The sequence below is a fragment of the Pangasianodon hypophthalmus genome, chromosome 5 (assembly GCF_027358585.1).
Source record: "Pangasianodon hypophthalmus isolate fPanHyp1 chromosome 5, fPanHyp1.pri, whole genome shotgun sequence".
NCBI lineage: Eukaryota > Metazoa > Chordata > Actinopteri > Siluriformes > Pangasiidae > Pangasianodon > Pangasianodon hypophthalmus.
Window position 1 is genome coordinate 30052927 of NC_069714.1, and position 27344 is coordinate 30080270.

The 27344-nt window shown below is 39.8% G+C and overlaps 1 protein-coding gene across 1 annotated transcript; it reads right to left on the reverse strand.

The window, feature by feature from the left end:
* Positions 1 to 1257: 1257 nt before the first annotated feature.
* Positions 1258 to 25781, reverse strand: LOC113546747 (cystathionine beta-synthase-like protein). Its single transcript, XM_053233972.1, has 15 exons — positions 25638 to 25781; positions 21218 to 21442; positions 14634 to 14740; positions 12440 to 12574; positions 11267 to 11346; positions 10720 to 10924; positions 10540 to 10631; positions 10078 to 10203; positions 9869 to 9953; positions 8321 to 8426; positions 7552 to 7629; positions 6402 to 6536; positions 4815 to 4923; positions 3600 to 3684; positions 1258 to 2524 (listed from the first exon to the last, which is right to left on the reverse strand). Exons 2-15 carry the CDS (start codon positions 21433 to 21435, stop codon positions 2388 to 2390), a joined length of 1698 nt encoding a protein of 565 aa, XP_053089947.1. The 5' UTR covers positions 21436 to 21442; positions 25638 to 25781; the 3' UTR covers positions 1258 to 2387.
* Positions 25782 to 27344: the final 1563 nt, after the last annotated feature.

Genomic DNA, 27344 nt, shown 5'->3' on the forward strand with positions numbered 1-27344 from the left:
CAGGAAAACCTTTAATTTCCAGAAGTCCAATATCTGAATGAATTCTGTTTGTCTGTGTTAGAGCTGATGTCTAATTCCACTGGAAAACAATCAGAAGTTTTCTCTGGTAGACGTTCTTCATGACCTACATGTTCCTCAGAGGTCAAGCTCCTGTTCTGCCCTGTGATTGTTAAATATTTTATTTGTGTAGATGATTTAAGAGGCTTCATAGAAAGCTTTCAAAGCAAATGACATGTATATGATAAGCATAAAAACATTTACATGATTTATTCCTTTACATTAGCTGTAGTCAATCAGCCCCACAATGAAGCCCACTTATAGCAGGTAGGGAAAAATGCATACCATATGTTTTTTTCTTTTTTTTTTTGGCCTTAAAAGCTCTGATTTATTAGCCCTAATTTCTGACTTATTATCCCAAAAGTCTGACACATTAGCCCTAATTTCTGACTTATCCCTAATGTCTGACTTATTTTCTCTAATTTTTGACTTATTTCAAAATTCTGACTTATTATCCCAACATTCTCACTTACTATCCCTAATGTCTGACACTTTATCCAAAAAAATTCTGACTTATCCCTAATTTCTCACTTATTACCCCTAAATTCTGTCTTATTATCCCTAATTTCTGACTTATCTCAAAATTCTGTCTTATTATCCGTAATTTCTGACTTATCTCAAAATTCTTTCTTATTATCCGTAATTTCTGACTCATTATCCCTAAATTCTGACTTATTATCCATAATTTCTGACTTATCTCAAAATTCTGACTTATCTCCAAATTATTATCTTATTATCTTATTATCCCTAATTTTGAACTACTACTGCTGCCCAAAATAAAGAAAAATATGTTCTGTCCCTTTCCTACCTGGTGGAAATGTAAGATGTTCAGTTTCTGAAAGCTTATAGTCAACAGTTTTGTATCTAATACAAATGTATATCATTCTCGGTCAGCTTTGTGGAGCTGTTCAGCCTCGGACAGACTCACTGCTGTGGTTTCTGACTCTGTCTGACACACTGCTATCTATAAACATGCACAAAGAGACAAAGTCACACAGATTTTGAATGTTTTTTTTTCTCAGCTCATCACTGGATCAGCTGAAATTATTTAGTCTTCCAAACAATAATTCCAAAGAGCTATTAAAACCCAGTGTTTCTGTTTATTATTACTGTCCTTACTTGTTAACTGCATTAACACTTTCATGTTTTTTAGTATTACGTCCCTGCGTGGCAAAAAGCAGGAAACACAATACACATCTGTCCTAAAGAAAAAAACAACTTTATTTAAAATAAGAACAAATTCAATTCAGCATTTATAAATTCCTCCATGAAAAGAAACAAATCAAATAAAGTAAAAAAAAAAAAAGTCTAAAAGAAAAGACGTGGAGGTTATAACATTCAGCTTTATGAGGTTTTGGACAACAAGATTTACAGCATGAATCTGATGACCTCGTGCTTCACACCCTCTCTTATTTACATCCAAATCTTCCACACAGTTTTAATTTACAATAAACCAACAAGTGAAAGATGAAGAAGAAGAAGAAGAAAAACCAGTAAAACTATCAAATATTCTGTAGACAAGGCCAAAGCATCAATAATCATTCACAGTCCTCCAGGAATACATCAGATTTTTGTACCATTTTTATTCTTTGGCTTTTCTGCAGTGATCCCATGTGGCCACAAGGTGGCAGTCGAGCCTTATACAGAATGCCAAATGAGCCAGAAAGCAGCAGCATTCATTTAAAAGTTATACTAAGGCATGCCTCTGTATCAATTCAACTATATACATATCTCAAAAAGAAAAATGATAATGAGTAAAGTAATGATATACAGCAGTTCAATCTTTATTACATCGCGAGTTTAAAGTGCACCGATGACATCAGCGAGTCGTCATGATGCACTCGGCGTTTGACAGGAAACAGTAATACACTCTGGAGTGGATTTCTAATAACTGTGCAATCATTAAAGGAGCAGTGTGTAACACTGACAAATCAACACCACACCTCGTTACCTTTTAAGGGAAAAAGAGGCGGAGCTGAGCTGCACCAGTCTGGCTGGGGGTGGACCTTATTTCTGGGCCAGAATAATGTGAACAGAAGCCTGATGTGACGAGATCAGAGAGCGCCACTGCATAGCAACAGTGCGACTCCCAGTGTGTAAGGTATCTTTAAAAGTGTATGATTATTACGATCAGGTGTAGAAACATGTTTAACCATTACAGACTGCAGCTTTAAGCTCGGAAATATGTGCACTTGCATTAGAAACAAAAAGAAACCCATTAAAAATATATAAAGCTGTAACACTCACTGCTGCATATGCATGTCAAATTGCGTCAGTGTTTCAGAGTGTGTGTGTGTGTGTGTGTGTGTGTGTGTGTGTGTGTGTGTCAGCTACAGGTCATCAGGGAGCGAGCACTCGGACAGTGTGCGCTCTCTCCTCTCACGAGTGGTCACAAAATTCAGCAAGTCGATGGCTGTGACGATCCCAAACACCATCTTCTTCAGAGCAGACGAACCGTCTGTCAGGTCTACAGAGAGAGAGAGAGAGAGAGAGAGAGAGAAAGAGAGAGAGAGAGAAAGAGAGAGAGAGAGGGAGGGAGAGAGACTTTTTGACTGTATTGTTGAATTATGTACGTTTGTTTGTTTATTTAATTATTTCTGTAGTTATTTTCTAACTTGTACCCAAAGTCCGTATCCAAGCTTCAGGAATACAAATGGGAATATTTGTCATGCAAATAAAGCAATGTTTTGACTTTTGTCAGGTCTACAGAGAGCGAGAGAGAGAGAGAGAGAGAGAGAGAGAGAGAGAGAGAGAGAGAGAGAGAGAGAGATGCACAGAGAGACAGAGAGAGAGAGAGAGAGAGTGAAACAGAGAGGCAGGGAAAGCAAAACAGACAGAAAGAGAGACAGACAGAGAGGAAAGAGAGAGAGAGAGAGAAAGACAGACAGAGAGGAAAGAGAGAGAGAGAGAGAGAGAGATGCACAGAGAGACAGACAGAGACAGACAGACAGTGAAACAGAGAGGCAGAGAAAGCAAAACAGACAGAATGAGAGACAGACAGAGAGGAAAGAGAGACAGAGAGAGAGACAGATACAGAGAGGGGATGAGACAGACACATAGTGAGAGAGACAGAGAGCGAAAAACAGACAGAAAGAGTGAGAGAGAGAGTTATATAAAGAAACAAGGATAGAGATTGCAAAACAGAAAGAGCAAAACAGAAAATGTGGGTGAGAGAGATAGAAAGAGCAAGATTGACAGAGAGAAAGCAAAACCATAGTTTTTACTCGTTTATCAGTCAGTCACATCTCACAAACAAAAGATGCACTTTCGCTTTAACCAGCGCTTAAACCACACAGTAGCTTCCAGTCTTCCAGCCATCAAGGAATAATGGATGCTTTGAAATGAAGTTGCTTAGGTTTATAGATGGGAAAAAAAAGAGAAATAAAGCAACCCAGATAAAGCCAAGGGTGCCAATACTTTAATCATGGCGAAAATAGAGAGAACGTTAGCAAACTTTGTCAGACGACGTTAAAACAGAAGTCGCTGTGAGGTTTCAGTGGCTGAACCTGGAATACGGAGAAAATTAAATAAAGTTCACTTACACTGGATCTGTTCGTGCACCACCAGGGCGAAGTGGTCCATCTCCAGGATCCTGGAGAGCTTACCCAGGTTATCAGTGAGACGAACCTACACACACACACACACACACACACACACACACACACACAAGTCTTTGTGAAGTTTGTACTTGTCGTGTTCTGGCTGATATCCATCTGACCTGAAGTTGAATGTGTGTGTGTGTGTGTGTGTGTGTGGGGGGGAGATTATATCTGGTGGTGTGTGTCTGTGTGTATGTTAATTTTGTAAAAGAGAGCGTTATATACAACATGATAAAAACAAGTATTTTGACACAAGAAACTCAAAATCACTTTAAGTTTTAAAATTCCATTACGTCTTGCTCGGTAAATGATTACTTGAAAATAATAAATATTTTCACATTTTTTATTTGTTTTCAAAGGAATATCTTTAATGAAATTAAAACTTATGCTCTAACGTTTGCCTTTTAAGTGAATTTTGAAGAACATTTTATTACATTAGATAATTTTTATTCTTTAATTTAATGATGTCAAGCAGGACTTGATGAAACTCGTGGTTTAATCTCACTAATCCGGTAGTTTCTAAACTGATGCTTAATAACGCTATTGTTCTAACATTGTTCGCATGTCTCGAGGAACAAATGTTAAATTATTGAAAACTTGGATTTTTACTTTTTTCCCGTCATATAGTGCACAAAATGTTAGAACTGACCAAGCTAAAGGCAGCTCAGTTACAAAATCAAAAGCTGCTCTGGTAGTTGTAAATCAAATAACATGTTTTTTTCTCCCCCTCATCAGAGTAAAAATTGATTTTCACCCCAAAATTGACGTCCTAATGTGGTGCATGTGTGTGTGTGTGTGTGTGTGTGTGTGTGTGTGTGTGTGTGTGTGTGTGTGTGTGTACAGTATGTGAGTATGTATGTGTATAGCTACTGTTTATAGCTGTGTGTGTGTGCGTGATATATGTTTACAACCACTGTGGCGTGTGGGTTTGAGTATGGTATGCAATTACAGCCTGTGTGTGTGTGTGTGTGTGTGTGTGTACACAGAGGTGAGCATGGACACGTCAGCCTGCACAATTATCTAACAGTGGGTGTGTCAAATCCTGCCCACGTATTTATGAGGAACTTATCTCGAGCGGCAATCGAGCAGGTTGACTGTTTTCATGAAGCGTATGTGTGTGTGTGTGTGTGTGTGTGTGGGTGGGTGTATTGTTCTTACCTCTTTAAACTGCTTATACAGGACTTTGACGACGGGGTCAGATGCACTGACCTTCCCGGCGAGTACAGAGGACAGCATGTTACCCAGTGTGACGGTGCCCACGATCACTCTACACACACACACACACACACACACACACATAAACATACACAAGGGATTTATTTATTTATGTAAAGTAAACATCTCTACAATCCTTTTCTGAAATTCACGTTTCCTAGTTAGCTCCACAGCAGACAGCGTGTGTGACAGTGCAGCAGTGTGTGTTCACTGGCGAGTGTTTGTGGGGAACTCGATACTGGCAGGTCAGGTTCTGTTTACCTTATGGGCTCGAGTTCACCTCAAGTACCCTCAGTCATATATTTAGTATTCACCCCTTGAACTTTTTGTGTTTCAATCTGAAACTGAAATAGACCTAATTGGGATAATATGTCATGAATATACAAAAAATAGCCAATGATAAAAAAAAGTGGCAGGAAAAATCAATATAAGTAGCAAAATTATTTGCAAATAATAATAAAAAAAACATTAAAGTATCCAACACTGCTCATAACCCTGAGAATGTCATCCACCCTGTGAAGCATGGTGGCGGCAGCATCACGTTGAAAGCCAATATGGTTCTCAAACTTATTTACAAATAAGAAAGTGTCCAAAACCACTCATTACCCTGAGAAGACAGTCTCCAATGTGAAGCATGGTGGTGGTGGTACCATCATGTAGAACATCAATATACAAATGAAAAGAATAAAAGTTCCCGGCACTGCTCATTATTCTGATAACACCAGCCACACAGTGAAGCATGGTGGTGGTAGCATCATGCTGAAAGTCATTATAGTTTGCAAATTTATTAACAATGATTAAAAAAAGTAAAAGTGTCCCAGGCTGTTCATTACTTTGAAAACATCCCCACTGTGAAGCATGGCGTTGGTAGCATCATGTTGAAAGACAATATAGTTCTTAAAATGAAGTGCAAATAAATAGTGTAAAAGTGCCTAGCACTGCTCATCATCCAGAAAACAGTCTCCACTGTGAAACATGGTGGTGGTAGGATCATGTTGAAAGCCAATATAGTTTGTGAACCGCTGAATTAATTCTGGTGCCATCAGAAGTCACATAAATAGTTGAATAGTTGAGTCGAGCTGTGTGCAGAATCACATGATCCCAGGAACGATAACCCCGTTCCTGTAGGAATCCAGAGTTTGTTTGCATCATGAAGACCATAAGAAGCTATCAAAACAATCCAGGAACAGTTCTGGAAATGTGCGAATCAGGATTTGGTTATAAAAAATATCCTAAACTTTGAATATCTCATGGAACAACACTAAATTCATTATTAAGAAATGGAAAAAAATACAGAACAACCACGACTAGAGGAGACCGTCCAGCCAATATCAGTGAACGGGTAAAAAAGGGGATTAGAGAAACAACCAAGTGGACAAGTGTAACGCTCAACATGGTGCTACCATTCAAGATATATAATCCTGATTAAGACCATTTCAGTTTCAGGTTGTACTCTTCGCAGCTGTAAGTGAATATGTCAGTGCACATTGTAAACATGCTTTAGTGTACACGTTGCTCATTTGGACGTACCCGGCCTCGTTGACTACCGGAGCCTGGTCGAACGCCTTGTCCTTCAGGATCTTGATGGTGTTTTTAATGCTAACAGATGGCAGAACTGTTAGAGGGGCAGAGAGTTCTAGCTCCTGTAGAGTCAAATGCCACCACCTGCACCGAAGAGAGGAAAAGAGACATCAGATACGCCAACTAGATGAGACGACATTCCTTACATTCCCAACTGGAAATGAATACATTCTTACAGATAGTGTTTTCTAAACAGATACAAATATAGATACGAATAGGAGATATATATAGGAGTATTTATTTTTTTTTAGAAGCGTTGCCAGAAATGTTTGTGAGACTAGAGACGTACATCGGGTCTGGGATTAAAAAAAAAGTCAGGTGATTATCATATTTGTTTTGTTTGTACAGAAATATGGTATCAATATGGTTTTATTTTGGAGCAGTGTGAAGGCAGTGTGAAGGCAGTAAGGCAGTGTGAAGGTCGGGCTAGTGTAGCCAAAGAAAGGCAAAACAATCAGGGTTGTATACCCGTATAACGCAGACACTGCAAATAAGGAATGCGTGTGCACCACTGATAGAACAATGAGAAAAATGTGCTTATCTTTAACTACGCTTATAAAAATTTTGACATAGTTTCAAGATGTTTTGTGCTGTTTTTAAAACCTGGCAACCCATGAGCCTTTACTTTAGTGTAAATCAAGGCGAGTGTTTTAAAATCAGCCACAGTTCATCAGCAGGTTCGCGCATGAGTAGTGTTTCTCTGTTTCACTGTGCTACCATGATACATTAACGTGCAGAGCCACGCGGCGATCATCAGCGCGATCACCAGAGACGTCAGCGCTGAAGCAGCTGAACGCTGCATGAAACAAGTGTTTGCTTAATAAATCTGGTGTTTATTGTAGCGTGTCCGGTGATCAAATTAGGGACAGATGTTTCTGTGTAAACGAACAGTAAGCAGTGGGATGTAAATTTTAAGGTCACATTTCAATAATAAAAAAAAACAACACAAAAAACAGTGTATCACAATAAATACATAATGAGAAGGTTGGAAATTGTTGCAATATTTTATTCTTGATACATTTGTCTATCCCTATATGTTAAATTTTCATTCTGAACCTGTGTGTGTGTGTGTGTGTGTGTGTGTGTGTGTGAGGCTCACCATGGTTTGTTGATCATCAGGTCCTCCTCTCTCAGAAAGCCTTTTTCACACATCCACTTGTCACTGAGGAATTTGGACCTGTGAAGGGAATTATAAAGCACTGTTGTTAATGCTATAAAGAATAAAACACTGTGTGTTGTGCTGTTACAGTAAAATAATCAACGATGGAGTGCAGTGCTGAAGCGGAGTCACTGTTACCACCCTGAAGCTGATTAGTTTCCTATAACAGCATGTCCTGAAGTGATTTCTGCCTCTTATTCCACAGCAATTTGCCAACGGTTACATTTTTTTTTATTAATTAACGAATGATGTAATTTTTATCCATTTACAGTTACTTTTAATGTTGTGAATTGTCCACAAAATAAGTTATTTCCTGAACTGATTATGTTACATCAGCTTCTCAAAAAAAAAAAAAAGCGCAGTTTGTCACATTACTGAGAAAACCGGAAAAAAGCGTAAACTCCTCTGTGCTGAAAACGCTGGAGCTTAAAGATCCAGCTTTACCCCTGACACTGGAGACTCCTTCCATAAATGTTACATAAACTCCTCTGTACAGAAAACTTCACCATATCAACAATCACATGTTCCTTAATCTGTTTATTATAAGCTGTACAAGTCACTGTTAATGAGCTGTTGCTATAGAAACGTTAACGTATTAGAACGAGCGCATTAATATAAACCTGCGCTACTGTCAGAGCTGCTGTTCTAGAAAACTAATCAACATCTCCTGACCAATCAGAATGCAGAATTCATGTCAGCAGACGCTCACATGTAGTTACGCAGCGAGTCGGGCAGGACGACCACACAGCGCTGATCTTCCTTCAACTCCTTCGCCATCTTCATTGCTGCAGTCATGGCTGCTCCCGAGCTACCACCTACACACACACACACACACACACACATTCATACATAACATACATTAATCTATATCCATCTATATCCTACTGTATACATCCAACTCCAAAATTATTGGCATCCTTCATGTATTAAAAACTAACATATTAAATGTATGATATTTCAAGATGAAACGGTTTTATTTTAACACTATTTTTAAAGGATAAAAAATTTTTAGGTAGTAATTTGTTTTGTGTCAAAGTATTGGCACCCCTCCCACTTATTACCTAGTGTCACCTCCCTCTAGAGCGACTCTCCCTACGCTGACTAGCAGGCAACAATTCAGTCGTGTTGCTTACTGTTGTGGGCGTGGCCTATCCAATTATTATTTTTTTTCAGTTCTGATGAGAAACTGACTAACTAGTTAAACTACTTAACTAACTAGTTAAACACACATTAAATAACGCAGTGTGAAAATTGGTTGTTTGATTTACGCGGTATGTTTTCGGCTTCATACGAGCTTCGTTTGCAGATTAGATTAGCAAAGCGAGATAACTGTACTAGCTACATACCGTCACTAGACGCACAGCTGATCTCCGCTACTTCCTTCCAAGCTTTAATTTACCTTGTAACATCTCTATGCACATGTACTGAGAGGCCGTATATGACAGGATAAGACGAAAGCACGGTTATAAGCTTTTCTTACAATTTTGGAAGCTATTTTTAATTGAAAGATTTACAGGTTTAACTCAATTCCAGAGAATGAGATGATTGTTACAAAACTGCAAAGATTTCTGTGATGATTTTGGAGGTTTGTTTTTCTGTCTTTATCTTGTAAGATCCATATTCAAGCCAAACTTTAACCTCATGGTAGAAGCAACCAGGTTTTAGACTAAATATCCTGGTACTGGAATTCATGATGCTGCAACACAAGCCCTGACCATCAACAATACCATCTATTCTAGCATCTAGTCTCCATTTTTATACTGCTGAGAAACAGGAAACCTTCAGATGGTCAGATATCTGTCTATTTTTATCCATTTTGGATACCTTGGTATGAGTCAATAAAAATGCCCACATTTCAAATAAATAAGTGGTGTTTTATATAATTTTCTTAGAAAACAGTTGACCAGAATTATGATTGGTGTAGGAACTGAATAACAAAACATACGACTGGTCAAAAGGTTTTGTTTGAAAGCTGTGAGTCTGTGATTTTTATGATAACTAACTGCAACTGCCACGATGAAAACTGTACGGCAAATAAATAAAAAAACTAAAGCTTTGTGGAGTTGTGTATAATCCAAACAAATTAACAACAACAACAACAAAAAAAACAACATACTGGGTTACTGCTAAACTACAAAGCTATGAGTGGATGTGTAACTGTGATTTTTTCCTGTTAACTCTCTATGCCAAAGAATTAGTAAATATTTCGAGGTCCTGGTATCATCACCGATTTCCTGAGAGCGTTTAGGGAACGTACCACACAGTAATCCTTCCTGTCGGATGAGCATACGTGACATGTTGAGGGACTCCTCGTCGTTGGTCTTGCACCAACCGTCAACCACCTGACAATCAGTCATCACATGATTACGCAGTTAACGCTGTCATTAACAGTTATCGCACTACACTACTAATAGACATAATAGACATAATGACACAGCAATGACGCAAATCACAGTCGCCACTCACAGATCTGTCCAGTACGGTGGGGATGAAGTCATATCCTATTCCCTCCACCTCATACTGCGTCTTATCTGTCTTATTGAGCTCCTCTGGCTCTGCTAGGGTCGAGCCTTCAGGGTCCACAGCAATAATCTAACACACACACACAAACAGGAAGAAAGAAAGAAATGAACCAAAGAACATAGCAAGAATTAAAGAATAAACAATAAAATAGAATGAATTAAAAAAATGAAAGAATCAAATAAAGAATAAAAGAAAGAACAAAAATCATAGGAAAGAATAAAGTCACTGAAGAAAGAAGGATATAGTCAGAAAAGAAATGATAAGTGAGATGAATGCAGGAATGAATCAAAGAACAAAAAGAAGAAGAAAAATGAAGTATGGAATGAACGAATGATGGAATCTAAGAAAAGGATTAATTAGAGAGTGTAATACAGGTGAGCTGTGATGGACAGATCTGAGCTCTACCTTGATGTTCGGGCATTTCTCCTTCAGCTTGCGTGCGATGCCGGTGATGGTCCCGCCTGTTCCAGCTCCCGCCACCAGCATGTCTATTTTACCTGCAGACACACAGCCAGGACGTCATGACACCCGAAACGCCACACACACACCTTCACAACCAGACGTGATTCTGTATGTACGAGTTACCATCGCACTGCTCCAGGATCTCCTCGGCTGTGTTGTCGTAGTGAGCTAGCGGGTTGCTAGCGTTGCGGTACTGATCCAGAATGTGGGAGTTGGGGATCTCGTTCTTCAGGCGCCAGGCCACGCCCACATGAGACTCCGGAGAGTCAAAACGGGCGGCGGTCGGGGTCCGGACGATCTCGGCGCCAAGAGCGCGCAGCACGTCCACCTGAGTCATACATTAACAACACACTGTATACACGTGCACAGCTGTCTGTAACCTTTACATCACTTCAAATTCATTACATTTCCAAGAACCACAACATTTTAACCATCATTAAGAAATCCAGATAATGATGAATATGCAAATTAGAAAACTTCACACGCCCCGCCCCTACCCTGATAAACCAATGTTCTTCATTTGCATACCGAAACCTGATAGGCTGGTTTATACTCTGATGCAATAACACTTGTTCAACACTAGATCAGATTTTTCAGTGAGAGTTGGAGCTCTCTGTTTCTTCAAAGCTCCAAAACACATTTTATTTTTAAGTGCGTGAAACATAATCACCTTCTCCATGCTCATTTTCTCAGGCATGACAATGATGCAGCGATAACCTTTTACTGCTGCAACCAGGGCCAGGCCGATACCTGAGAACACACACACACACACACACAGAAAGAGTAAGAACACATTTATTTATTGCTTTATTTTACCTGATACGATCGGAATCTACACTTGAAGGTCACTTTAGTTCAGTTAAAGACTAAGGTGGTTTTCACACTTGCTTTTCTCCGGTACGTTTGGTGACGTGAGAATGCTGTTTTCGAGCCAAATGTTTCTCTTAAAAATGTTGGTCTGGGGCTCACTTCGACAGAACCACGGTGTGGTCCGAATCCGTTGTATTTGCTCTGAGTAATGTGATTGATTTCACTTCCTGCTTCAGTTGTGGTGATGGCAGGGAAAGGGTCGTTCAGTGATATATAAGAGTGAGCTATAAAACCAGACTTCACGGGACTGCTGAGATCATCATTGTGAAAAACGCATGGCACATTTGCAGGTATTTCTGCATAACGTTATGCCTTGCATCCTAAAAGCACTGGAACTGATAGAAAACAGCAAACTGATGATCCTTGCTCCTACCATTTTGTGAACCTGTGTACAAAAGTGATGCATGGAATTGCGCAACCAAGCCACGGTTCAGAAGGAATTCTTCCATGTGAAATAAAATAAACCTATAATTCTGAGCCCCGTCCCCAAATAAGCCCAGAATTCATCTTAGTATTCGGTGTGAAAACACCACAAAAGCTCATCAATTTTTCTATCTGTAGTGTTAGTCTCAGAGTCAGTCCACCAACCAAGGACCTCCACCCAACATCTGTGCTAAATAATAATCTGATCAGTGGTGGTCCCTTTACATTGATGTGTGGCGTACATGGGTGCCAATACTTTGTGCAGAGCAAAAGATGGACGACGGTAAATAATTATACACCTACAAAGTGACCTGTTTGGTCAAGGTGTAGCTACAAAAGACCAGTATGTTATAGCCTACAAGTGAGACAGCTGTGTGCACGTGTCTAGTGTCTGTAGGCATGAAACAAAAACCAAACCAAAAATATACATTAATTTAATCAAATCAGGGACGAACAAACGCTAAATTCAGGAGTAAAAGATAAAGTAAAAGTTCCAGAGTGTTTTTTTTGCCCCGTGACATTCCTGTACCTCACACACACACACACACACCTGTGTTTCCAGAGGTGGGCTCGATGATGGTGTCTCCGGGTTTGAGGATGCCGTCTCTCTCCGCGTCCTCCACCATACGAATGGCGATGCGATCCTTCACACTGCCTCCAGCGTTAAAGAACTCACACTTACCCACTGCAAACACACACACACACCACACACACACACACACACACACACCAATTAAGCCATAATCGTGACTAACAGATCAATTTCAACGCTTTCAATTAAGAAAAAAACATGAGAGGAGAGTAATCTTTATTAATTGAATAACGACACGTCATACTTTTCTCCGTTTTTAGTTACATTTAATGTTGCGGAACATCAGAGACGCAAGTTAGTTCCTGTTGTCACTTACGTTATAGCAGCTATAAAGAAAAAATACGCAGCTTCTCATGTTACCGAGAAACCGGAAAAAAGCGTAAACTCCTCTGTGCTGAAGATGTCAGAAAACTTCAATTTACAGCTTTACAAAGCGCTGACACTGGAGACTCCTTCCATAAATCTTAGCTAAATGTGTCCTTACAGAAAACTTCACCATATCAGTGATTATACACGTGTTTAAAATCGTTTACGTAAAGTGTCTGCAGTACAAGTCCCAGTGAATGAGCTGTTACTATAGAAACGATAAGGTGTTAGAACAAGGGCATTAGTATAAACTCCTGTAAGAGCTGCTGTTATAGAAAATCAATCAAAACCTTCTGACCAACCAGTAGCTGGAATCCAACAGTGCTCTGATTAATAAAAATGACACATTCAGAGTATTTTAAGTCATCAGATAAGGATTGAAAAGATATTAAACACACCTTCCGGTTCAGTCTAGTTTATGTGATACTGAATGTTTGTTAATCTGCTTGTGCAGCCTGTCTGACCTGTTTAACTGTCCTGACCAAACCCTTATAGGACAATACAATTCAATAACAAAAAAACAGCGAATGCACCACATAAAGGGTCACAGCTACTTTAAACACACTAATGAACTTGAGAATTAAATTTTCCAACCCCCTAAATCCGACTCACTCCTCAGGGATAAGGCCAGCTTTAGATTCCTGTGAACACAGGCTGGGCCAAATGCGATTCGAATTTCCGAAGTGAGTCCAGAAGTCAGAGAAGTCACGAACGCAGGAGATAGAGGGTCAGATTAATACACAAAGAGGTCCTCAGTCACAGTGAAAGAACACTTGTGTGAAGGCTAAAGCGCAGGATTCGGAAACGTGCGCTAGAGTTACACCACCGTGAAGCAAATAAAAACTGCTGTTTTGTGAAAGTCAGTGTGAAAGGTCAATAAGAGGTCAGAATGAGAAGCCTGGACATGTAATCTGCTTATACTGATTTGTCCAAGATATCTGAACCATTTCCACATGTTCCTATGTTCATATAAAAGAATTTAAATTTGAATTATATTTGAAAAGAATATTCAATGAAGGAACCTTTTTGGTAATTTGGGAATGTTTTCATTGCAGGAATATTTTTCAGTAAATTGGAAAAATTTTCACCTCAGGAAACTTTTCGGAAACTCAGGAACGTTTTCACCAAAGGAACCTTTTTGGAAGACTTGGGAAAGTTTTCACTGCAAGAACCTTAGGAACCTTAGGTCTTAGGTCTTGTAATTTGGAAAAGTTTTGATGTCAGGCAACTTTTAACGAACATGGGAAAATATTCCTTTAAGAAAAGTTTAAGGAACTCAAACATTTTCACCTCGGGAAACATTCCGGAAACTTAGGAACTTCTTCTACTGCAGAGAACTTGGGGGAGTTTGCATTGAAGGGACCTTTTCAGGAATGCTTCTTTAGGAACATTTTTAGGGACTCAGGAACATTTTCACTGCTGTAACCTTTTCAGTTTCCTCAGTGTCCACTGTAGGACACTCTGTGAGTTTAGGTATGTGTCCTATACAGGGGCACTTCCAGTAGAAACGGTCATGTGACCTACTACTGATTGCACATGGGTTAGGCGTTATGAGGTGTATGCAGTACGCATGGAAAGTTTGGCGTGATGAACATGTGTACATTGTGGAGACCCATAATCATAACAATAGCTCTCTAAACCACAAAGTTCAGCATGATGACTAACAAGTCATCTGTTTGTGAACTGTACTGAGTGTGTTACAGGAGGGAAAGCACTATGTAGAGTTCAGTGGTTAGTAAACATTCCTGTAAAACTGCAAACTCACTGCTATAGCGCTCATACTCACAGATCTCACACTTCACCCCGAACATTTTGGGAATCTTGTTGATGCGGACCAGCGGCGTGTCTCCGATGTGTCTCAGGATGTTGGGCAGAATGCCGGGAGCCTTCGTCCTGCAGGGAAAGAGAGCATGTTATATCATCTATACAGCAATCACTCACTCACTTTCAGTAAGCGCTTTATCCCAGTCAGTCTCGCGGAGGATCCGGAGCCTATCCCAGGAACGCCGAGTGTGAGTAGGGAATACATCCTGGTTTATACAGTACTAAACCCTGTATTTTAGTTAACACACTACAATCCTTTTCACACTTCCTGCTGAATGGTGCTTATATATGCTTATAATACCTGCTGACTTCTCCTTTCTGATTGGTCAGGAGATGTTGATTAATTTCCTATAACAGCAGCTCTAACAGTAGTGTAGCTGATCGCTGTGGTACCGTGACACACGTGAGTTGAGGACAACTTAAAATTCATTCTGCCATAGCAAACATCAGCCCTCTATTGCAAAAAGTCCAGATCAACGATTATACGTGATTTTTAAAGCATTTATGCAGAGCGTTTACTGTACAAGTCCCTGTGAAAGAGCTGTTACTATAGAAACAATAACATATTAGAACGAGCGCATTAATATAAACAGCCGGAACCGTGGTATGAAAGAAAATGAATCAACTTCTTCTGAACAATCAGAATGGAGAATTCAGAAGAAGTGATAAGAAATTCCAGTGTTGAACACGGAGTCTGTTCCTGTCTCACTGTTTAGTCATTCTTCCTCCATCGTTAGCTTTATTCGTGATAGGTTTTTATTAGCTAGCTCTCTGATTTAGAAGATTGCAGCATTAGAGTTGCGCGTCCAGACTCCAGAGAGGATTAGGAGAGTGAGAGCAGTGTAGATTCTTTAGGAGAAAGTCTGGATGCCTTAGGCGGAGATAGATACCAACTCCGGCATTAGAGCCCTAACAACGGGGCAAATGGGTGATGACTCAGCGGCATAATCGCAAAGCCAAAGCTAACACTAAGGCTCGCCCACGGGAGCACCACTCCTCTCCGCTTCACGTGTCTAACAGGTTTGCTCTCCTCAGTGAAGCACCTGCTGAGAAACCTGAAAGCACTCTGTTTATAGTGCCTATAATGGTTATAGTATAGTTCCTGAGCGAACTTTTAGTCTTTTATGATCCGCCACGCCTATTTTGATCAAAAGGTGCAGGCTATTTGTTGGTACCTCAAATAGTGAAGGCTATAGCCTTCTGGAGCTTTCTTTTACGAAGCCCTACAGTTATGGAACAGACTTCTAATTAGTGTTCAGGACTCAGACACAGTCACAGTGTTTAAGTCTAGGCTGAAAACATATTTGGGATATATATCTGGGATGTTTGGATGCTGTCATGCCCCCACTCTCTGCGTTCACTCAGGTTTGTTGATGGTGGAGTGGCTGGCTGCCTTATGTCCCAGGGTGCCCTCATGTCTGTGTTAGCTTCTGGCTCTCCCTTTTAGTTATGCTGTCATAGCTAGTCTTGCCGGAGTCCCTGCTTGCACTCTGCACACAAAGTACATTGTCCTTAACTATTATGAGACAAAAAGCATAACTAACAATCTCTCCCTCTCTCTCTCTCTCTCTCTCTCTCCATCGAGCTACACATAGTACTCCTGAGATACTGAGCCCTTCTGCTCTCCGGACCTGCCTGATCCATCTTGATGCCCTACTTCTGGTTGGAGTTCTCATTGGTTGGAGATCGCTCGCTGCTGCTGGCGGTGGCCCCACATGGACGGCCTGAAGATCATTGGGATTGCTGGGGATGGTGCTGCTTGGGGACCATGGAGATGGCTTTGGACTGCGGTTCATATGGGCAGTTGTACTGTGATGGCTTGGGACTGAGATTGCTGTGGTGGCTTTGGGGCTGCGGTTGCCACGAGCAGTTTTGCACTCAGGTGTCCATCAGTATACAGTGGATAGGTTCAACAAAACAGACTTAATGGGAAAACTGTAATGAATTTACTGGCTACACAATTGCACTATTCGTCCATGTAGTACACAGTTATAGAAGAGATTTATTTATAATCACACTATCCGGTGTCACCCAGATGAGGATGGGTTCCCTTTTGAGCCTGGTTCCTCTCAATGTTTCATACTCATGTCACCTCAGGGAGTTTTTCCTCAACACCGTCACCTCTGGCTTGCTCATTAGGGATAAATTCATACATTTACAATTTATATCCTGAATGTGCATTTATTTCTATAAAGCTGCTTTGTGACAATGTCCGTTGTTAAAAGCACTATACAAATAAAACTGAATTGAATTGATATTAAATTACTGTCAAATCTGACTTTGTGGTATGATGACAGTGTTTAGAAGAGCCTCTAAACGGTGTTTTGAAGAGTGCTCTGTTGCTTTAAATTCTCAGAGTCTAGCAGACTAAGACATTTTGTCAAAGAGAACCTTTGCTCGTCACACGACATCGTGTCAGAAATGCTACCTACGGAATATTGAAGGTGGCGAAAAAGATATACAAAACCCTTCCATTTCCCATCGAGTACAGCCAGATTTAGAGCACATTGTTCATTGTACAATGAAATATGGCTGAAGGCTTCCACAACTGATCCAGTTGTATTCATTGCTGCTGCATATTTAGAGAAAGAGCCACACACAAATGCATTCATACTGCTTAATCTGCTGGCTCAGAAACCATTGAGTGTGAAAGAACATTCGCCTATGCACCCGCTGCATATATGGGTGAGGTAGAAAACCGATGAATAACCACCCTGGCTGAATCACATGAAGACCTGGAATGTCTAAAACCCATGTTCCGTGAACTTTGCAATCCACAAGCATAATGATGGAGAGACACAAATTTAATTCAAGAACCCAGAAGCCAGATGAGACAATAGAGGTATATGTGAGTGACCTACGTAACCAGGCACAGAGTTGCACATTTGGAATTTTACAAGAGAAACTGATAAGGGATCAACTTAACTGAGAAGGGACACTGTATAGCATACTTTGTTGTGTGACAATGAGCTGACATTGATCAAAGCCATTGAAATATGCCAAATACAGGAACCGATAGATCAGCACACAAAAACACTAGCTGGACCAAAGCACAACTCAGCAAATGTGGATAGCGTTCAACAAACAGTAAAAAGAAAACTGTTTCATACTCTCAAATACAAACAACATGTAGACAAACTTGCCGCACAACCAAATTCATAACTGCACAAATTGTGGAAGCAATCATGAGGCAAAAAAGGAGAAATGTCTTGCATATGGCCAGCAATGTCACATGGCCAGCAATGTCACACATGCAACAAATGGAATCACCTCCAAAAATGTTGCAAATCAGTGAAAGTTCATTGCACATGAGATATAAAAAAGACTGTAACCCAAGCTGATGTTGCCAAAGCTTCAGATAGCAGCAAAGACTCATTCTGTTTTGATGGAGTTGCTCTGAATCATCAAAACATGGTCGGAATTGACTCAAAACTGTCAAAGAAAACCATAACATCTTGCAGAATTCGAATCAATGGAAAGCCAACCGGACCGAAAATTGACACAGGAGCCTCATGCAACATCATGTCCTTGCAGACATTTGCTCAGGTAAAACAAGATGAGAATCTTCAGGTGTCAAGCTTGTTGCTTATGGTGAAGAGGAGATTCAGACTGCTGGTTCAACTGTGCAACCTTGTCGTTTGAATGATCAGATCTACACTTTATAGTTTTACGTGGTGCAAAGAGGAGTACAGCCATTGCTTGGGCTTTCTGACAGTCTTCGATTGGGCCTCATTACTCTCAATAACGCAGTGCACCAGGTCAGTCCAAAAGAAAACTCAAGTTTTGCCCAGCAGCTCAATGCAGAATATGCAGATCTTTTCCAAGATGAAATAGGGGAAACTTCCCATTACATACTCCATGAAACATGACAAAGAAGCTCAGCCTGTTGTTCGTCCACCACGCAGAATTCCTGCAGCAATGCAACATAGAGTAAAAGCAGAGTTGGAAAGAATGGTCGCTATAGGCGTTCTCACTCTTGTATCAGAGCCAACTGATTGGGTGTCATCAATGGTGGCCACTCACAAAAAAAAAACACAGATGAAATAAGACTGTGTATTGATCCTAGGGACCTGAATAAGTTCCTGAAACGTCCACATCACCCCACAGTAGAAGAAGTGGCAGCACAAACTTCACAGTATTCTCAGTGCTAGATGCCAAGAGCTCCTTTTGGCAGATTTCACTGGACCACAAGTCTTCTCTACTGACTACGTTCAGTACGCCATTTGGATGAATCAGATTTCTTTGAATGCCTTTTGGCATTAATTCAGCCAGCGAGATTTTTCAGCATGCTATGGAACAGATCTTGAACATCAAAATCTGAGAAAAGTGTTGGATTGTGCTCATGAAGAAAACTTAAGACTGAATCCTCAAAAGTGCAGATCTCCCATGGACAACTGTGGCTACAGATATTTTCGAGTGGAATGGTCAACATTACCTCTTGCTAGTTGACTCATATTCATGATGGTTCGAAATTGATCCACTTGTCCTCCAGCACGATGTTCACAAAACTCAAAAGGCACTTTTCTGTTCATGGGAGTCTTCACGTGGTCTTTTGAGACAATGGTACCCAATTTTCAAGCCAACAGTTTAAAGAATTTGCTGCTGCCTGGGATTTCACATACACCACTAGCAGCCCTGAATATCCACAAGCCAATGGGCTAGCTGAAAGGGAAGTGCGCAGTGCTCTACCAATCAGCAAGTCCATTCTTGTGCCAGCCTCAAAGAATAACGTCAGGGATCAACTCTCAAAGAAGCTGCATTGTCAAAAGATATCCTATGACAAGCCCATTAAAGCACTCGGGCCGCTCTTACAAGGTGAAGTCGTGAGACGTGCAACTTCCAAAGGCCATGACAAGATGGGACTTGTCAAACAAGCCAAGATCACACCTCTTACTGTCAGAAGGAAAAAAGTAAAGACGAAACTGAAAACATATCCTTCCTGTCTCAGAGCTGCCAACACAACAGTTCGAGCACAACAGTATGTGTTCCTCCTTTGCTCAGGATGCGTCTACTGAATCCAAACACTAACAGCCCCCTTCAAGTGAAGCCAAAGAGCACTGCACCCCACAAGGGACAGAAAAGAAACCACTGTCCGAACATTCAACAAAAACTCCTCCCAAAATCAGAGTCCAGGTCACCTTTGCGAAACGTCATGGCGAGTGTTGAATGACGAGCGATAAGACAAAGGTTCTCTTTAACAAAATGTCTCTTTACTTATAAAGATGCAGGAGCTGAAAAGGCACTCGTGAAGACTCTCGCGCCTGAAGGCAAGCTAAAGGAACTTAATCTGCTAGACTCTGAGAATTTAAAGCAACAGAACACTATTATGTTCTACATCCTCCTTCTTGAACTGTGACAGTTAAAGAAGGAGGATGTAGTTTGTTGAATTTTGTTGATTGAGAATAGAAAAATAAAAAGAGAGTGAGAAAAAAACTGTACAGTAATTCAGTAACAAAATGTAGAACTTATAAATGTCGATGTTATAACTAATGTTTGAAATGTAAGTTACCGAATGTTGTGTTAAGAGACTTTTCTACACTCAGTTTAAGGGGCCGTTTACACGACAAAGTTTTCAGCCAAAAATGGGAAACTTTTCATGAGTTTTGCCTGTTTGTTTACACGACAACAGCGTTTTGGGGACTGAAAACGCATATTTTTGAAAACGGGTTTCAAAGTGCAAGGTTTTGAAAACGCCGCCGTTATCGTCTCCATGTAAACACCCAATACGGGAATCTTTGAAAACGGTGACATCATGCGCGTGCGTAGTACGTGTTAGGTACGTATACATGCGCAGCACGTGTCTATTGTAAAGGCATTAAGCGCGAACAAACATACACAGCAATGGCGGAGAACATGGTAGTGTTGTTACTGCTCAAGAGTTTGCTAACGCTTCTTCAGCAAAGTGTGGATTTACTTCACCAATATTACAACCAACAGCGGAGTAGAGCAACAGTCGGTGTGGTGATTTTAGTGACGGAACTCCCGCCCACAAAGAGCTAATCGTCACTTCCCTACAGGTACTGTTTACTAACAAGGTGACAGCGCCAACTACTGGCCTGGCATACGTAATACAGCGTTTTTGGCCGTTATCGCGTATATATGTGTAAATGCGAATCGTTTTGAAAACTTTGTCGTGTATACGTGAAACTTTTTGAAAACGCAAAAGAAAAACTTTTCTGTTTTTGACTACATCATTGTTGTGTAAACGTAGCCTAAGGTAAAGACTTTCTTAGTTAAATTACAATGCAATAATCTTTTCATTAAAGGATAACTGTCACAGTTAAAGAAGGAGGATGTAGAACATAATAGTGTAATTCTCAGAGTCTAGCAGATTAAGTTCCTTTAGCTTGCATTCTGCGTAAGCCCGAGAGTCTACACATGTGCCTTTTCAGCTCCTGCATCTCTATAAGTAGAGACATTTTGTTAAAGAGAACCTTTGTCTTATTGCTCGTCATTCAACACTCACCATGACACAAAACCCTATTATAACATCACACACCATCTAAAGCGAAGAAAAAGGCATTTAGCTGATAAACCGTTCCTCACCGCTCCGAGTGCAAGTGAGGAGAGTCCGTGTTCGGATCCCCGAGCTTCCACGTGCACCTGCTGGGCAGATCTGGACGGATCCAGTTCCTCTCCATGACGCTCTTCTCCTCCTCCACGCCGTTCTGCACTTGGTCCTTGTCTTCCAGCTTGCCGTCTCCATACGTCTTGCTGACGGCATGAGGACAGAGCGACTCGGGGGCAGACAGACCTGAAGGCATGGCTTGGCTAGTGGGTGGAGAACAAAAAAAAAAACACCTGAGGCAGGTGATGGAGGTGTATCACAGGTTACATGCATGGTACAGCTGTAGAAGAAAAACCCTAAAGAAATTAAGTTAATTTGCACCGTAGTTACGCATATGTGTGATCTTTGGCTGCGCTCACATTACAAGCTTCTTTAGACAATTCTGATTTATTTACACGTCCACACAGCTCTGAGAAAATCTGATCTGTGTCGCAGAAAATCAGATTCATATCACGTCATACTGGTCAGGGGAATGTACCTTTTGCATTGTGTATGAAGGGCAAAATGGTGCATAATTCATGAGATGAAATTTTGAACAGTCCAAAAACAACACACACACACACACACACACACAGCCCGTTCCACTGACTGATATTTTCCAGGACTTGATTCAAAAACATGTTTTTTAATATTTAAATAAACTTTAACAGCCTTTTATATCACAAAGCTGTTGAATTCTGGATTCTGATTGGTCAGAAGGTGTTGATTAGTTTTGTACAACAGCAGCTCTGACAGTAGCGCAGGTTTATATTAATGCGCTCGCTCTAATACGTTATCGTTTCTATAGTAACGGCGCATTCACAGGGACGTTTATAGCAGACGCTCCGCATAAACAGATTAAAAAAATGTGTTTAATCATTAATATGGTGAAGGAGATGTTTATTTAATATTTATGGAATGAGTCTCCAGTGTCAGTGCTTTGTAACAGTCAGAGATAAAGCTGTAACTTTAAGTTTTCTAAATTGTAAGTTTACCCTTTACAAGTAAAAGTTGTAATCGTTGGCAAATTGCTGTGTTGTGAGAGGAATAAAACACTCAACGGACATGCTGTTACAGGAAAATAATCAACTCGGAGGTGGAAACAGTGACTCCGCTTCATCACACCACTCTGTCGTTTATTATTTTCCTTTAACAGCACAACACAGGGTGGTTTATTCCTTACAGAATGTTATACAGAAAGGTGGAAGGTGCTTTCATCATTTTTAAAACACAAAAATGATAAAAATTTTGTGTTCCTGTTTGAGCAGACAAGAGGATTGATTAATTTTGCTTTTGTTTCAGGTCAGTAATAAGTATGTCGAGTGCTCATATCTACAAAAGAAGTCAGTTAATAAATCTGTTTCACTACAGCTGTAAACAGTTGATTATAATAAGAACATGTACTTGTTTTAATATTGTAATAATTGTATAAATGAAGATTATACACTCAGCTGCAGGAGTTAAATACCAGGTTGATCCTGACATACGCTGGGGTTTTACTGGAGACGCTGCAGAAAGTAATCGGCCCTAACTGCGCTGAATCATGCTGTCGCAGCAGGTCGCGCCTGTGTGGCTGATGCAAGACAGGCATTGAGGAAGTTACGCTGAAACTGACGCTTCTGGCCTTTTCTTTAGTCATGATTGGAAATGAATCACCTTCATAAGCAGTGTGAGTACGCAGCTATTAATAACACCGAGGTCAAAGTCAGGGAGCAAACTGCAGGAACTGTAACTGTGGCATGTTCAAGGAATAAGGAAATAATGCTAATTAGTTTAGCTAGCAGTGTTTTCTATTATACTATATAGTTTATTTTATGACATTAAATACCTTAAAATAATTTTTTAAAAAAAGCTTACAGTTATAATTAAAATAATGAATGTGTTTTAAATTTTATTTTATTTTTTAAAATTTAATTAATTTCTAACTAAATTTTGATTGGAATTTTAATTCAAATAATCACATTATTTTTGTTTATTTCTAAATTATATTTATTTACATTTTCATTCATTTCTTATGGAAAATACAAGAAAAGGTTTAAAATTAATTTGATCCTGGCAATTAATTGATTAATTAATTAAAATGAAATTGATTTACTAAATAAACTAACAGTGTAATTAACATTTAAATTAAACACTTTTTGTACTACATTTATGTTCATCTATGCTAAAAAATACCTGAAACAGTTTAAAATTAATTCTGTCTTAAACTCAGTACATACAAAACAACAACAACAACAACAACAACCCAGCCTACTAATGTAAAAATCTAATTAATGTAATGTGATGTTTTCCATGGATTTAAAATATTTACAACAGTGGAGATGTGAGAAAACTTAAAGTTACAGCTTTACCTCTGACTGTTACAAAGCACTGACACTGGAGACTCCTTCCATAAATGTTACATACAGAAAACTTCACCACATCAACAATACAGTAACGATAATGTATCAGAGCGAGCACATGAATATAAACCTGCGCTACTGTCAGAGCTGCTGTTACAGAAAACTAATCAACAGCTTCTGACCAATCAGAGTCCAGAATTCAGCAGTGCTGTGGTGTAACGGATTTTAATTTCCTCCACTCAAATTTTCATCGCGCTTTTTTCCTTGCCAGCGATTAGGGTGATCACAGGCAGTCATAATGTCACATGATGTTGGATTTCTATTGGCTCACAAGGCCGAGGCTCATGAATTCCCAGGTCAGAGTTCATCTAGATAAAGATGTGAAACTTGTGAAGCCTTTCACGTCCTGTGTCCTTTCCCCTTCAGTGAATTCAGGTTTGTTCTGAGGACTGAAAAGCGCCGTTCTCCTGTATCACCATGGAAACGGGTCAAAATTCGTAAAAGCTACGGCTAACTCGTAAAAGTTGGCACCTCTGCGAAAAGGTTTTTAAAAATAATAAACTAATACTTTGTTAGTTTTGTAATGTTAACGTTCACAAGTTGGACAGTAATATTCAGTTTAAGGCTATTGGATCAATCCATTATGTCTGAAAATGTAAATGAACTTACTTCAGGCAGCTACTAACCTGCTTTGCTAGTTCATCATTTGAGATCATTTGTGTCAGTGTAAAATCAACTGGCGAGAAAAATGATGAAAGATCCTCCTTCTCTTTTCTGTAAAGCGTGTTTTTTTTTATATTTCTTTGCGCTTTGAAACAATAAAACATGATGTATTCTACACAAAACTGTACATTCTGGAGCGTTCCTTCATCCTGAAGGTCACCTTAATGCTCTAAAAACTGTCTGGTGAAACCAGGCCGACTCCCAAACGCCTCTACCACACACAGTACAGCTTCTACACCCTACATAGTGCACTTTATTTTTAAGTAAAGGGAGGTTTGGGTTCAACATATGGTACATTATTGCACCATATGTCTAATTATTATTAGATTAGATTATTATTAGACACTCAAGCTATTTAATATGAGTAATATTCCATCCATTTCTCCATCCATTCTCTGTACTGCTTATATTATACAGGCTTGCGGGGAGCCTGGAGCCTATCCCAGGGGGCTCGGGGCACAATACACACACACACACACACACACACACTACAGACGATTTAGAGATGCCAATCAGCCTACAGCGCATGTCTTTGGACTGGGGGAGGAAACGAGAGTACCTGGAGGAAACCCCCGAAGCACGAGGAGAACATGCAAACGGGATTCGAACCCCAACCCCGGAGCTGTGAGGCAAAAGTGCCAACCACTAATTTTATTAAAAATGTACAAATTTATTTAAATTTAGTATTTGAATTGAATTACATGTAAATCTTATTCATTTTTGAGGATGCAATGTATCAATAATTATAAATTATATACCTCTAAATCCAATGATATACAAATTCCTACATAATTATATTATTTAGTATTTAATATTTTATGATTTCCACTCATACAATGACATAAACAAGGATGTAAACAATAATAACTCCTGTGTATTTACTGTATATTGTATTAAACACCGTGTTAAGAATAAATACATCAAATATCTTCAGTGCAGCAGCTACAGATATTAAGAGAAGTTCATTTCATTTCAGATAATCTTTAGATTTCTTTATAAATAATAAGAGCAGCTGTACTGATTAGGATTAACGCTGAATGAACCTCAGGTAGGATGATGCAATCGCCCTGGATGTGAAAGGATTGCGTTTGCTTTTTAAAATAAAAAGCATAAAATGAATAATAATAATAATAATAATAATAATAAAGTAAATTCTAAGCTACACTTCCCTGATCAGCTCCACAGCACATTTACAGGATTATACAGCATTAGAGTCAGACACAGTGATGCTGAATGCTGTTGCTATGGTTTCCTTTCTAAAAAAAAAAACCCTTGAATTAAAATAAATAAATAAAAATAAATAAAATCTGAGTTTGTCTGTAGTTAATAAATCTATATCCGCTTTTACACCTACCTGTGTGTTGAGTAAACGGCGCTGAAGCAGACGAGCAGTGCGATTTCAGTGCTTTCACACACACACACTCATGTATTTTATACACACACACACACACACACACACACGACATTCCCGGAGCAGCAGCTCACATGTTTAAAGAGCTAAATCTACTGACCAATCATGACGCTGTGTGGCCTTTTTCCAGCGCGCTGATTGGCTGCCGCGGGGGCGTCTGCTCTGTCCTCTCAGCCAATCAAAATGCTCTAGGGTTCACTCTACCCGCCCCGCCCCCCCCCCCCCCCCCCCCCCCCCCAACACACACACACACACACACACACACACACACACACACACACACACACACACACTCATGCCGTGTGACGAGCTTCCGGGTTTGGTGTCGTATCCTGAGTCGCTTCCTCTGCAGTCTGCTGTGCTTTTAGCTTACAATGTACCTTTAAATGAATGAATGAATGAATGAATGAATGAATGAATAGATAGATAGATAGATAGACAGACAGATAGATAGATAAATAAATGGTGCCTCGTGGTGTTTCTTTTTTGTGTGAAATCAGTCTTTTAAAGGTGCAGTGGTGGATTATGAAGCAATAACATGAGCAGTTTGTAGTTGTTTAATAGTTTGTTTACATGGAGAGGATGGCTACACCTTATTCTCTGTGTTAAAAAAAATAAATAAATAAAATAAATTATACAAAATAGGCTCCATACCCACTACAACTCTGACCAGGATAAGGAGGATCCATCCATCTATCTTCTGTACCCCTGGTCACATGGAGCCTGGAGCCTCTCCTAGGGGATATCCCTATCCCAGTGCCAACCCATCTCAGGGCACAATCTCACACACACTCACACACTACAGACAATTCAGAGATGCCAGTCAGCCCACATCGCATGTCTTTAGACCGAGGGAGGAAACCGGAGTACCCTGAGGAAACCCCTGAAGCACAAGGAGAACATGCGAACTCCACGCACACAGAGCGGAGACGGGAATCGAACCCCCAACCCTGGAGCTGTGAGGCAAGATTCAAGATTCGAGATTTAAGATTTAAGATTTGAGATTTTTATTTGTCACATACACAATTATACACAGTATATAACTTTCAGTGAAATGGAAACCTGGCCTACTTCTCTTTAGACTGTGCATTAAATACTAAATTAAAGTTAAAAATTAAAAAAAAATCAGAAATGAATAAGAAGTAATAAGAAATAAGATAAGAAGTATGAGATTTATGTACAGGAATGTGCAAAAGGGATGTAAAACAGTGCTAACCACTAAGCCACCGTGCCCCAATAAACGGGATACTAAAATTAACTAAAATCAAATAAAATCAAATGAAATATCCCATCCAGGATATTTTATTTCCATCCACCGTCACCCTGATCAGGATAAAACGCTTACTGAAGATGAATTAAAAACAAATAACTAAGTAAAATAAAAATAAATCCATGTGATGGACCCGAGTCCCATCCCGAGTGTATTCCCACCTCACGCTCAGTGTTCCTGGCAGAGACGATAAAGTGCTGACTGAAGATGAATGAATGAATTGCCGTAAAATTAGAAACTGTAGCAGTAATGTGTTTAAGGTTCAGGAATGAGGCTCAGAGAGACCATGTGATCTAAAGCTGATCGTCTAAACTGGGCTTAACTACACGATTCCTCATGTTTGGTATCAATCTAATCCCTGTTTCACGATGAACCATGTG

Bases quoted from the DNA above. Each gene is read 5' to 3' on its own strand.
- LOC113546747 (XM_053233972.1), bottom strand. From the start codon at position 21,435: ATGCCTTCAGGTCTGTCTGCCCCCGAGTCGCTCTGTCCTCATGCCGTC. The intron at 9,954-10,077 runs GTGAGTGGCGAC...ACTGATTGTCAG, and splicing joins CCACCGTACTGGACAGATCT to GTGGTTGACGGTTGGTGCAA. The intron at 3,685-4,814 runs GTAAGAACAATA...GTGTGTGTGTAG, and splicing joins TGTATAAGCAGTTTAAAGAG to GTTCGTCTCACTGATAACCT.